Source organism: Gymnogyps californianus, chromosome 25, assembly GCF_018139145.2.
Source record: "Gymnogyps californianus isolate 813 chromosome 25, ASM1813914v2, whole genome shotgun sequence".
Taxonomy (NCBI): Eukaryota; Metazoa; Chordata; class Aves; order Accipitriformes; family Cathartidae; genus Gymnogyps; species Gymnogyps californianus.
Window position 1 is genome coordinate 5,838,477 of NC_059495.1, and position 13,928 is coordinate 5,852,404.

A 13,928-nucleotide genomic window follows, 5' to 3' on the forward strand; every position below is an offset into this window, starting at 1 on the left:
CTAGATATTCACTGGTGCTATTTAAAAATCACGCAGGGAAAAAAAAAAATATAGCAAACACAATGAGAGCTGTGTTGCCAAATAGCCACTCATTTCCCGACGCCCGGGGCTATCCCAGGCTATCCTCTGTAGCCTTCCTCTTCCCAGCTCCTTTCCCCAAGCCACGGCTGGACCTTTGGCCGGCTCTGCCCTTCCCACGTGCCGATGCGATGGACACCTGCATCTCATTCCCACGGAGATGTACCAGCATCCCAGCAAGCGCCTCGGCCTTGCTCTCTAGCACCGACACCCAGCAGGCAACAGCTCCCTTGGGAACGGCGGCAGCGCCGCGCACAAAACCAGGGCTCAGAGGGTTCTCCTTCCTGACGGACACGACACTCGACAGCTCCCGTTTTGGGGCCACGTTTCCAAAAAACCAACAGCGGATCTGCAAAACTTGGAGGACCTATGGACGTTTGCACAAATGCAGATGGTCAAGCACTTACGAATTATCCCACTTCACGCTCCACTTTACTCTCAAGCATACTCACGAACCACTTTTCTTATTGTTTGTTTGGCTGTAAATAGGTAAGTGACCTGGAGTATTGATAAACTGCTGCAGAGGGCAGCACAGATCTCTTGAGCTATTTGTAGTAGATTTGTGCAAAACATAGTTTTCCTGCATGACGATAATTCTCGCATTTTCAAACACAAGCCAGTTCCACTTTCGTATGTATAACCAAGCGAGAGAGAAAAGTTAAAAATTCAAAAAAATACTGTGAATATCTGAAGAGTTCGTGAAGCAGCAGCACCATACTGCTGATATTTGGCAATGCCTGCATACCTATATCTTACCTTTGGGGCTGAATGACCCCAGTTTCTCAAAACTCCCTTCAAAAGTTTTTGCTAAAAAGCAAAATTATTTTTGCTGGGTCTTTTTACAGTTTTTTTTAATGACTCTTTTAAATACAATTACACAAGAAAACCTCCTGGGGGGGACTCCTTCCCTCTGACAACCCAGCAATCTCCCAGCTCAAAAAAGGCCCAAACTTTTTACTGCCGAAGGCTGCCCTGTGCAATACTTTGCCCAGCACCCCACAATTCTGCCCTGGGTCCCCCCCCCCGAGACCACGGTGCAACGCGGCTCCCTGCTTTCCCCCACCCCAGCAGTGACTCAGGGACTTCTGGCACCCACGTCAGACTCCTGCAAGGCAGGGGGCTCGGGGGATTTTGTTGCTTGGGGAGGCAACGCATTCCTCCCCACCGCTCTGCTGCCTAGGAGAATTTAAAAAAAAAAAAAAAAATGAAAAAAATAAAGAAAAAAAAACCCAACTACTTTCTGATCTGTAAGCTTTGATAGGAGCAGGGAAAGGAAGCAGGAGAGATGACCAGAGGCAGGGAATAAGACTGCAAGGAAGCCAAGTTAGGAGCCAAAAGCAAGCATTAACAAATAAATAAATGAAGCACAAATTCTGGGCAGGAGAAACAAGGAGGGCAAGGGCAGCTTTGCCCCATCCTGGGGAGCCCCAGCCCTCCACCGCCCCACCGGGGCTCCCCGCAGAGGCAGCAGCTGAGGCTCCCATCCCCAGGAAACCCCCCATCGGGAGCCGGGGGTGGAAGGATGCCAGCATCCCGAGCAGCGCGAGCGGGAAGCGGCAACCCTGGGAGAAGGAGAGAGCTTGAGGAGGGAGAGAGGGAGGAAGGCGAAGAGGAGAAATGCCTTGGCGTGTGACGTGCATGCTAAGCAGCCCGCGCCGGTCGATATGGCAGGGGTGGCTCTCCGCAAGAGTGGGCCCAGCCTGCTCAGGAGAGAGAAGTTTGAGCGGAGATGGCGGCTGGCCATCTCCCCCCGCTCTGCCGGCACACACCAGCCCCCCCCAGCCCGGCTCGGGCAGCCCCCTGCCCCACGCAGACAGGGGTTTCACACCCCACCGGGGTCCTGCTGCAGAGCCCCTCGGCTGAAGGTGGGACCATGCAGGGCTGATTTGGACATGCGGGTGGCCCGAACCCTGTCCCCAGCCCTCGGTGGGCACCGGGGCAGCGCAGAGGGAGGTAGCTGGCTCCAGCTGCTGGCTGCTCTCCCTTTCCCCATGCAGAAGGAGGGTGCTTCCATCTCCCCAGGGGTGCCTCCATCCTCCGCAAAGCCCCGCTCCCCGGCCGGAGCCCCGGGTACCATTTGCGATGAGGCTGGGCTCATCCCGGGCACTGTGCGATACAGCCCCCCGGGATCTCCCTTTCCCAGCCCCCAGCTCCGCAGGCGGGCCGGTGCAGGATGCGGCCCCATCCTCTCCTCCCACAGAGATAACCCCGCTCCCACAGCCCCTCCAGATGGCTGCGAAGAGACTAACGCAAGCCGACAGGCTCGCCGCTCCCGGCCAGATGGGACTGGCTCCTGCCTCCTCCTTTCCCCTTCCTCTTCTCCCCTCGCTTTTTGCTCGGTTTTTTTTTTTTTCCTTGCACCCCCCCCCCCCCGCCCAAAGCACCATCCCCCGGGAGGGGGAGGCAGCCGTGCTCGCCCGGGACAGGCTGGACAAGGACTTCCCAACTCCCCAGCCCTGGCAGGGGTGGGGGGTGGGGGGGCGGCGGGCAGGAGCCGGGGTTGCACCGAGTTTTTGGGACGACCTTGCAGACGGGTCCGGTAATGCAATGCAAAGAGGGGGGCAGCACAGAGGGCCCCGACACATTCCCCCCCCCCCCCCCCCCCCCCCGCCTGTTGGATGCATTGCTCCTGCAGGAACTAAGTTGAGATGGCAGAGTCGTTCGGCACCGGCTTCCCCCCCAAAAATCAGCACGGGGGTGCTGCGCCATGGGAGAAGTTCCCCCGCAGCCCGGTGCGCCGGGGGGGGGGGGGGGAAGGAGCACGAATTGGGAGATGCCGCCGCGCCGTACCCGCAATCCGCACCCCCCCGCAACTTAGCAGCGGGCTGGAGACCCTCTCCCAGCTCTGCCCCCGCCGCTCTGGGGGCTCCCCACCACCCCACCCCCCCCCCCCAGCCCTCCCGGAGGGTGCTGCCGTGGGGCCGCGCACCCTTCTGCACGCCTCGGCTGCATCCCCCGCAGCATCCCCCCCCCCCCCCCCGGGCCCTACCTTGGGAGAGGAGGAGAGCGGCCATCCCGGCGAAGATCACCCAAGAGACGGGGTGGTGCATTTTCGCCTGGGCCATGTTTCACCGCGGGCTGCGTTTCTCTCCCCTCCTTCCCCACTCACTGCCTGGCGGGGAGAGGTTTAAAATCCAGCGTTTCCCGGAGCAAAGCGCAGGAAGGGGCGAAGGGAGGGGGAGGGAAGGGGGGGGGAAGGAAGGAAGGAAGGAAGGGGGGGAAAAAAAAAAATAAACCACCACCAAAAGCACCACAGGGTGGAGGAGGGAAAAAAACCCAAAAAGGAAAAAAAAAAGGGGGGGAGGGAGGGGGGGGAAAAGGGGGGTCGGAAGGGGTTGCAAGGTGCGAGGGACAGGCGCTGCCGTGCCCGCCGCTCCGGCCCGCACACGCCGCCCGGCTGCAACACGCCGCCGGCCGCGCACGCAGCCCTCCCCCGCGCCGCACTCATTGGCTGCGGGGACCCCCCCCCTCCCCGGCATCCGCACACCCCCCCCCCCCATCATCCACACACACCCCCCCACCCCCCCGGCATCCGCACCGGGGGGGTCCCCCGCCACGGAAAGGGGGGGGTGACACCCACTCACCACCACCCCCCCCCCGGGGTGACTGCAGCGGTGCCGTGACTCAGTTTCACTACCCGCGTGATGATGGGAAGGGGACCGACCCCCCCCCCCACACTTTCAGGGTGCTGGTGTCCACGTGGGGGAGAACCCCAGCGCTGTCCGAACAAGCCTCTTCCTCCTATAGGGCTAATCCCATACAGAAACGGCTCTAAAAGCAAATTTAAATAGGGAACAACTCTTCAGTTTGTAGCAGAAATCTAGTTTTATTCCAGATCAAGGCTTCCCCCCCATGCTGTAACCACACTCAACCGATTCCTCACACCAAGACCACTTCCTGCTCCGAGCAGCGTCTGGGCCACTTGCACCCTGCTTAGGTTTCAACACGCTCCCGGTTCCTTAAACTCCTTGCCACATGCCAATTTCTGGTGCCTATTTCACAGCGGCAGAAACAAGACAGACCTTTCTCCAACTGAAGATACCTAAAACCATCGCATCTGCCCACACCACAACCCAATGTCAAGAGCATGACACCAACATACCCACGTAGAAACGGTCCTCAAGACCAAAACCTTAATTTTTTTTTTCAGCTTTTGTCCATCATGGAGAATATTAGAGGCACTGAACCCCGAGACTCCTATTTGACACAACCTTAATAAATAATATCTTGTTAAATATTCATTATTTTCATTGGTGGTAAGGATATCTCATTTTGCTGCTTGAGGTGACTCACAGCCCCTTAAAACAACATTATAAGCAGAAAAATGACAAAGAAGGAAAAAAAAAAAAAGGATATCTTGGCTTTTTGTATTTATTCCTCCTCAGAGGCTTCCAAAGTCTGAGCTGTTCACTTTGCAATTCAGAAGAAGATTTGGCTGCAAACTCTTGGAAAAACCAGCTGTATTTCTCTCTCTCTCTCTTCCCCCCCCCCCCATCGCTGCCGTCCAGAGACTCTCCGAGTCAGTTCTGGGCCAGCCATTCTGCTGAAGAAAGGTGACAAAACCACAGGCGCCAGCCCCTCTCCTGAAGTCGCATCGACAGGTCTGACAATAACGATCTGCACGGCAAAAATTGGCTGCCGGGGAGGGATCGGCAGCTCCGGTCGGATGTCCCCAACAGCCCTGTTTGATGCCTGCACGTCCCTGCCACCAGCCAGCCAAAGGGTCACGCTGCCCCTAAACCAGGGAGAGGCATCCCACCATCCCCGGGTTTTCCCGAAGACCTCCACTGCTATCGTCCATCAGTTTTCACAAGGGTCTTGCCAAAACAGCAGCTGGTGTAAAGCTGCGGCCTGACGCAGAGAGCTTTCGGCTCTCCTTCCTTTTCCTCTACCGAGCTCTTGGTTCAAACCGTAGACCTCAAGGAGGTTCGATTGATCCAGAGCTCTCCACCACCATTTTATGGTACCACCAGGAGCAGTCTACAGCCTGCTAGCGCCTGCACAACCTCCCAGCTCGTTAAGATGGGAAGAGCTCACGGCAATGGTACCACGAATGACCCAGTCCTGGGCTGCATATGTGGGATTCAGCAGGATATTTCTCGGGAAGCAAATAAAGGCTCTGGGGTATTTAATACCCGCTCCTACCCGCCTCGTGATCTTAGGGCTTGAGCTGTTCCTCCAGCTCAACAGAGCAATGCACAAACCTGCCACTGCCCCAGCGACCTCCAGCTGATACATTTCGGATAGGGAGACCCCTTGGTAAGGATTCCTACCACCATCACATGGTCTCAGCCTCTCCGCTGCTTCCCCACTACTCCATCAACACAAGTTACCCACGATAACGCAAGATGCCACATAGCAATTTTTGCCACCTTTCGCAACGCTTCTGCATTTGACCCCGGCTGCCCAGCCGGCTACTGTGCTTAGAGCAGCTAGAAGTAGTTGATTAGGTTAGTTTGGTTTATTACCTGCCCATTATGCTTTAAAAAACACAACTTCCCTGTCTATTTGCCTAAGAAGAGAGAGCAGTTTATAAGAAGGCCCTGTGCAGTAGCTGCTCTTCCTACAGATTTGCTCTATGCATTATTAATTCACATAGCGCTTGTTCCGAGCACGTATATTTACCCGATGCACCAGAACAGCTCTTAAGGAGCCTTCGGCTTGTGGCTTTGTGGAACATCAACTTTTCATGTCGAACAGCAGGTGATGTTCAACAGAATGCCTTGCAATAAATGCCTAATATCCATTACACTCATACATATCTATGTGCCGGGCTGATATGAACATACAAATAGCAGGGCTGCACTCCTGAGATAGGGGGACAGGGGGGAAGAAGTTATTCATTGGAAATCACACACGTATATATGATATTAAACAGGGATACCATACCTCCACGCACGTCGAGCTGCAGAAGGCCCCTTTTGGCAGAAATTTCCGCAAAATTTTAGATGAGATTTTTCACCGCCACCCCCCCAGCCCCAGATCTGAATAGACCACCAAAATACAACACCTCAGCTAAAAGTCCGCGGGGCTGGGGAAAAGTGACATGCTGCTTTGAAACGAAACCTCTAACTGGCTCTAAAAGGAGCGCTGTGACCTTGCTGAACAGCACTGCATAATTTCTAATAGACATTTTTTGCTGGAACTGACATACTCCCAGGCGTGGTTTTATTCCGCTAACATTTTTCCAGAGGGAAATGCCATGTTTCATTGGATTTTTTTCATCATCCCTACATATACATACCTATAATTACTATACGCATTACAATAGCATTTGCAAGCCTTTGATAAGATCCTGCTTCCATTATGTTAGACTGTGTATGTACACCTGGTAAAAAACAGTCCCTCCCTTGAGCTCTTGAAGTCAAAATAGAGAAAGCAGAGAAAGGTGTTGAGACAAGAGCAAATTACTTCTCATTTTATAGCTAGAAAAATAAGACTTGGAAAGGCTAAGTCACCCCATGAGGTCAAGAAGAGAATTTCCAGCCGTGTCAAGAACTGAACAAAAATCTGCCAAATCTTAAGTAAGGGTTGCAGGACTCGCCTACGTCCTCTTGTAGCGTTTCCCCATCCCAGGTTACTTCTGCTCCTAGTTTCACCGGTGCAAGGGGAGAGTTAAGGGAACGCTTCTACCAGCTATACCAAAATACCAAAGATGAGTTATGTGCAAAATACCCTTTTTCTTAATGAGGGGTGGGGGGGTGGTGGGAGGAATTTGTAAAGCTTAACTCAACGCACACCCCAGCCCACATCTGCATACAAAGGCATTTCGGCACTCCCGTGCCCTTGCACGTACAGGACACACGGAGCCAGACAGACGAGTGCCCACAGGCAGCTGCCGTGCACGTGGATGCCCGGCTTTGCTCCTTTAATTACACCTCCTACGGGCGAGAAAGATAAGCCCAAATGGAGTGACTGCATGAAGGGAGGAAGCCTATAAGTTATTCATAAGTTCAGGCTCAAGCTCCTCTCTTGCTTTCACTCCATGACACCTTCAAAACATATTATTCATCTATTTTTTTCCTCCTCTGGGAAGAGAGATGGTAATTGTAGTAAATATATCACTGCCAAGTCATCCTCGCAGCCTCTGAGCCTGCACGGTGCTAGGGGTAGGCATCCGAGGCAGTGGCCGCTCTCGAGACTTTTTGGGATGCCCAGGCTCCGTGAAGGACATCCTCGTGAGGCCGTGGGGACCACGCCGGTGGCGAGCAAACCCACTGGGGGAAAACCTCCATCCAGCCCATCCCTGAGACATTTACCACCCCCCAACACTTCCAGGTAGCAAAACTCAAACCCAGCCGCTCTCATCGCCTCCACCCCATTTCGGATGAAAGCCTCGCAAATCCCCGCTGAGCATTGGCAAACAGCTCCATGGCAAGTCGAGCAGAAGACTTTCCTACATCCCCACCGAGCCCGGCAGAGCTGGGACTGGGACCGCCGATTCCCTTGGGCTGCTGCACCCCATTTTCATCCCAGCCTGACAGCATTTGGGCAAATTTTGGGCTCCGTTTCTGGCTCGCAGGAAAAAAAAAAAAGAAAAGCCACGATCGCCAGCAGCCCTGCCTGCAGAGAGCCTTTGGAAACAAGAGCCACAGCACAGAGGTTTTGTTTGCCCTCTCAAGGCTGTTCCAGACAGAATAAAGCACCTAATGCTACTGCCAACTGAAGCAGCTCTCCTTGAGCTCGAGAGGTTAGTTTTTCTGAATGCAGCGACACGGATCCTTGTCTCGGCCCCATAGCACAGAGGATTTGTTGTACTCCAGTGCAAAAATAACCCTGAAAGCAGCATCTATGGTCACACCAGGGAGGGGAGGGCTAAGGCATCGGCGTAAGGCGCCTGGGAGAAGAGAGACGGGGCATGGATTTTATTTGTCCTCGATTCCCAGGGAGGTCATTCACTGCAGTGCCCCTGGCACTTCCCCAGCCCTCTCTAGCACATTTGATTCTTGTGAGTTTTCTTAATCTCATCTCCTTCATTGGTTATTGCTCCTTCAGTGCTGAACTCAGCAAGATCGCTTCTGTTTGAAAGAAAGATTAGCGCTGAGTACATTAAACACGGTAATGCCATGTACTAACGGGCACTGGGTCACCACCCCAGCTCCGAATGTCCCAAAACGGGTGCCTTTCGCTGGGCCTGCTTTTAGCTCACGTCTGCAACGCCTAACGCGCACCAGCCTCGGCGGCAGGCTCTCCCAAGCAGCAGCCCTGGCAGAGCGCATGGCAAGGAACCCTTTGGAGATAAAAAGCCCAGCAACCAGTAGCTCCAATGCTGAGCACACCTTGTTTCCCATTAAAATTGGACTTGGAGCTGGGACTCGATGATCCTTATGGGTCCCTTCCAACTCAAGATATTCTATGATAGCAAATGACGCGCTAAGGGACAACATGATCTTCGCAGCAGAAAGAAAGGGTGGATGGAGAAGGGGCTGGCTCAGCCAGGCAATGTGCCCACCCGGGCGTGAGACAGCACCCTGCAAGAGCCACCCAGCTCTGAGGTACGCCTTCCCGTGCTGGGTTGGTCCCTAAACTTCTCCAAACTGCAAGCTCAGAGGGAGCAGTGACCTGCATCCCGGCAGGGAGGGGATGCAACACAGCGCCGTGCTTGCAAACCATGTCCTCGCCTAGCACACAAGGACCGGTCATCTGCATTACCTAGAGAATAAAATTTTCCCCATTTCAAGCACGTTGCAACACAGAAGTAGTAAAACAACAGGGTTTGACCTGACAAGGTGGTAAGAGCCTCTGGAGAGGTGCTCAGTGGCCACAGTCTGCTTGGTCCCACTATTGCCTTCATTTATTCCTTTCCCCAAATGAACCAGATTCCTCCTTATTGCAAAAATCTTGCAGCAACATTTTCCAGCACCCACCCGCCAGAGCACGTGCTGCTGTTAGTCCCCGTCCCAATCGGACTCTTATCGCAGCTCACCGCCTCCGCTCCCTGCTTTCCAGTTGATTAGATGTCTATTTACCTACGGATTACAAGGAGGCAACAAGTCCACCCGGGGAAGAGGCACTGTTGCATGGGCAAAGACTCTGCAAACAGATGGCTCGAGGAGATAGAGGATGTTTACTACCTTATGCGTGCTTCTGGGCTTGAGGGTGACACAGCCCTGGCACATCCCTATGTTTCTTTTCATTTTTTTCCCCCTCATCATGCTCTCTACCACCCTCTCCGGGACTTTGAGAGCGAAGACAAAGACTCAGCCAGCTGCCTGGGTCTGTCCTGGAAGACATTGCAAGACATACTGGTTTTAAAATACCTGCCCTCAGAGCTCTCGTATTTTTACATTTCCAACCATTTTTTCAAAACCAACAACGGGATATTCATTTCAAGGGGTGAAAACACTTGCGCAGCTCTCCTCCAGCCCCTCCCGAAGCTAGTGGTCACAGCGAGACGGCCAGGGCTCAGCACCGACCCAGCGCACCAGTTTGGCTTGCGGGCGATACAAGAGCCTGCAGCCACCTCGATGTCCCAGGGGATCTCAACCTTGGAGCAAACTCACCCAGGACCTGGGAACACACGGAAAGCCACCAGACGCTATTTTTATTGACTGTGGATGGAAGGGCCGTCCTCAGCACAGCAGAGGCGATGCCTTTGCTGCAGTGTTCGAACACACCCAGCACCTATTTTGCTTTTGCGAGCTGGTGCGACACCTCTGAATCCAGCCCAGCCTCTAATTACCGGTCAATCCTTGGCAGGCCTCAACCATGAGAGCCTTGGTACTCCAGGCGAAGGCAGAGGGGAAAATAAACGTGCACGTTACAAAACACTTTCTGTGATGAAAGTGCCATTTGAGACCTTGCAGCCTGTCTAGGGATTTTTTCCTAATTCATGTCTCCCACTCTCCAGCTGCCAAAAAAGAAACACGGGTAAGCCAGCTCTGGGAGGAACGAGATCCGTTTTCCCCAAATAACCCTCATTTGCAATTTTAGCTTCTCCTGCTTGTCCTGCTGCCCCAAACTAATTGCATTCCCTGCATGCTCCTTTTCCTTCTCCCCCCATCCCGATCTTTAAAGGCTTGCAGTGTTATACGGTAGGCTCAAAGCACGTTCAAGATTAGTTCTGTAACCTGCCCGGCAGAGTCAGAAAATTGAATGCAGTAGAAAAAGAAGGGAAAGAAAAAAAAAAAGAAAAAGAAAAAGAAAGCGCCAGCTCTTGTCAAGAGCGTGGTAGTACAAGGAAGTAATTTTTCTCTCCCCATTTCAGTTGGACATTGCTGTTTACGTCCGCGCTAGACGCTGCATCCTTTCTTCTCCATCGTGCAGCTGTAGCATCAGCAAATTGGAGAGGGGAGGCACGGGGGGAAGGCAATAGCAATTGAAATTGGATCCTATTGAATTTTCAAATAGGACACCAAAATATAGACGTATTTCAGCATGCGCGTGTACAGATATGTAAGTCAATGGAGGAATCTGTGAATAGTCGGTTCCGAATAATTACAGTGGGGGGAAATCATTGGAATAATGAGCAGTTGCTACCAGAACATTCAGGGAAATTAAATGCCGACTGCTGTTTATTAAACAGCACTTTATTTTCAAGTTTAGGGTGTTTGGGATGAAATTAGGTGGCAAACACACAGCATCACCAAATGATTGGAAAAGCCTGGGATCATTAAGGTTGTTCAAGCCGCCTTGCTCGCTCCCTCCATTTCTTTCCCTCTTTCTGCCTTTCCTTGCTGTTTCATCCCTCCATCCCTTCCTTTCAACCGCAGCAGCCTCTGGAAGGTGGCTCTCGCTCAGCTCTGATGCCACAGGAGGAAGAAAGACGGTCTCTGTCCTCAGATCTCACCACTGCACCACGGGCACCGCAGCAGTGCTGCGGGGTGCCGGCGCTGGACCGGAGCAGCAAGCTGGGATTATAGACACCAAGGCGGGATGGGACTTGGAAAGCCAGCAACTAAGAGGGTCACCCTTTATCAGCTGCAGCTTTCAAAAGCTCTGAAGTTCTGGGGTTTTTTTTCACCAATATCCTTGGAAAGATGACGCACAGCCCACCCGCACCCCCCATGCCTCCACCACCGCCTGGCATACGCTTAACTTTCTTCTTTCTTCAACAAGACCAAAGGCCACATAAAACGGCTGTGCAGCACAGGAGAGATCCAGAGCACGACCAGCAGGTTTGAGCCTTGCAACAGCAAAGCACCTGCTAGGAAAAGTAGCAGGAAAAGCACGCAACCCATATGTGAAAAACAGGTAGGTTCTGGAAACTTATATTTAGGAAGAAATATTAATTTCTCAGTCTAATAGATGTTGTCTGACATGGTTCTCAGCTTTTCAAAATAGGACAGGGTGGGGGGGAGATCAAAAAACCACTTAAGCCTCATAAACACCAAGCCCCCAGCCTGCTGGAGGTTGTTCCCACCATCCCCATGCCCGAGTCAGGATTTGAATGAGGACATTGCATTTGGATCCTGGTGGAATACGGAGAGGAAAGCAGAAAGAGGGGCAGGATGCCACTGGGGAAGGGAGACGGGGAGCGTGAGTCCACGTCCTTCGCCTGCTCCTACCCACTCTGCCCCCAGCTGCTGTAGCATAACGTAACCAGACGTGGATCAACTGAGGGATGAGAGATGAAATTTTAAGAAGATGGAAGCGCCTATGTGTATATGCACACGATTTAGATATCTCAGAAGATTTCACACTGTATTTCACGTAATTCACATTTCTAAGCTTCTCCCTTCGCAACGCAAGAGGCGAGCATAAATGAGACAGGTCAAAAGCCTCAATAAGCTTGAAACATCTCCAGGTTTTCAAAAGCACTTTCAAAAGCTTCCAGGTCTGGATTAAGCAAGGTTACCTAATGCCAGTCAGATGAAACCACACTCCCAAAAACTCACCGTGCAGGCAACTTCGCACCTCACATACAGCAGTATAAACCACTTCCGATGCTTTGAAAACAGATTTAACGTCCTTCAGACCCCCATCATCTTGTAATCAGAAAAAAAACCAAACAAACTCAAAACCACAGTCTAAGGTACCTCAGAGATGTCTTCTCCTCGAGGGGATGCAGCAGTCCGGCACGTCCAGTCGAGTCCATGCGTCTGCAAGTCAGCCTGGGCCTGCCTGCAATGAGAAGAGGATGCTCATCCATGCAAGGTGCAGAGAATTCAACTGTTTCTTGCTAGTTTAGTTACTGGGGGAGAAAATAAAACAATTTCTAACAATTTTTTATGAGCATAACAAAATGGCCTAAGGAGACGCATAGAAACCTTCCCTGTTGCACAGTCCAATCCTGAGCTGGAAAATGTAAGAAACTCCACAGCAATTTTGGGGGGTTCTTTTTTGGGGAAGGGAACACTGCCCTCAAGAACCGAGTGTCCTCAACCCACATCAGGATCCATACACAAGGATGCAGAAGTGCCTGGCTGCGCAGAGGAACAGAGCAGGGAATTCAGGCTGTGCCCCAGTGAAAACAGGGGCCCAAAACAATTATAACTATGGGGAAAAATACAGACTTGCTATTAAACATCGAGCTAAAGTAACCCCACAGCTTATTGACAGCTCTACCACATTCCTCTGTGCTAACTTGACTTATCATACCTATTAACACTGCTATTCAGTGGCCTCTTTCTTTGCACCACCTCTGCTCTGCAGTAAAGCCAACTTCCAGCATTGGGGAAAAAAAAAAAAAGCCACCCTAAAAAAAACACAATGAAGCAAGCATCCAACACAATAAAAATAAATTAAAACCCCTAGAGGACACTGAGAAGAGTTGTGGCTTCTTTTACTGCATTTTCCAAGGTGCTGTTTAAACACAGACAGGGGAAGGTGCATAAATATATCAGTTCAGCCCTCTGGCCTGCAGAAGCGTTGGCAGAGCACAAAGAGCGACGGGAGCCGGGATAATTATATCTCTGTCTCCGTACAGGCGGCACGGCCGCAGCCCACCGCCTGGGTTATGCTCCGAAACAGCTTGCCCATCCTCACGCAACGGGCTTTCGGCGCCGACCCGGTCCACACTGGAGTGGGAAGGATGCAAAATTCGAAATTACCAGGCAAGATGCTATCTAATTCCCTTCTCAAATCATCTGCTGGTTTGCAAGAGGTGTCAAAACGGAGCCATCTCGGTACCCATGCCTCTGAGGTGTGGCTTTTCTAACCCCAACGGGCACCCAGCTTCCTTGCACCGGCTGCTGCAAAAACACATCTTGCCCCCCCAACACCCCCAGAAGTTTTACATCCAAGCAAGAAACAGCCAATATTTCCAGCTGGGACCAGTCTTTGCGTTCTTTTGCTGCCCAAGGTGGGAGGGACCACAGAGGAGAGGGTGGCACGGCACATCGTAGCCCCTTCTCGGCTATCTTAAGAGATGCAATGTTAATTCGCTCCAGGGAAAACTCACCTGCATGGTGGGTAGACTGAGAACAGGGGTAGCAAACGCACCGAGATGGCAGTTTTCTCCCCGAGAGCTGGCTTTACTGGCATTTCTCCCACAAAACACACAGCCAAGCCTCTGTGCTCCGCAGGGGTGCCCCGGGAGAAAGCACCACCTCAGATGTGCTTCAAAATTAGCAGGGGATGGGGAGCAAAGAGCATTTGCCTCTTATTGCATCTTGCAAGTCCACCTTCCCAGTCCTTTCTCACTTCACCCTAGACCCCCCTGGCCACAAACCCGATAGCTCAAACCAAAATCCTGTTACCTCCCGGGCTAGCAGCCCGTGCATGGGCATGAGCAGAGCCAAAAGCATCTCTTGAGCTATGGCTTGACCTGAAGAGGTAGAGCAGATGGATAGTAACCACTGCAAAGTGCTGCAGTGCACGCTACCAACACCACCAGGTCTGGCTGAAGCTTCAAAAGCAACCTGCCACGAGGAGGGGGATTAATGCCTAAAAGCCCCTTCCCATTTTGC

The 13,928-nt window shown here is 52.4% G+C and overlaps 1 protein-coding gene across 1 annotated transcript in view; it reads right to left on the minus strand.

Annotated features, from left to right (window-relative positions):
- Nucleotides 1–3,149, minus strand: part of LOC127025772 (protein CEPU-1-like) — a 325,388-nt gene extending 322,239 nt beyond the window's left edge. The window contains exon 1 of the mRNA XM_050910855.1: nucleotides 3,068–3,149. Within this exon, the coding sequence (XP_050766812.1) occupies nucleotides 3,068–3,143 (76 nt within the window). The 5' untranslated portion in view covers nucleotides 3,144–3,149. The remainder of the gene's footprint in view (nucleotides 1–3,067) is intronic.
- Nucleotides 3,150–13,928: the final 10,779 nt, after the last annotated feature.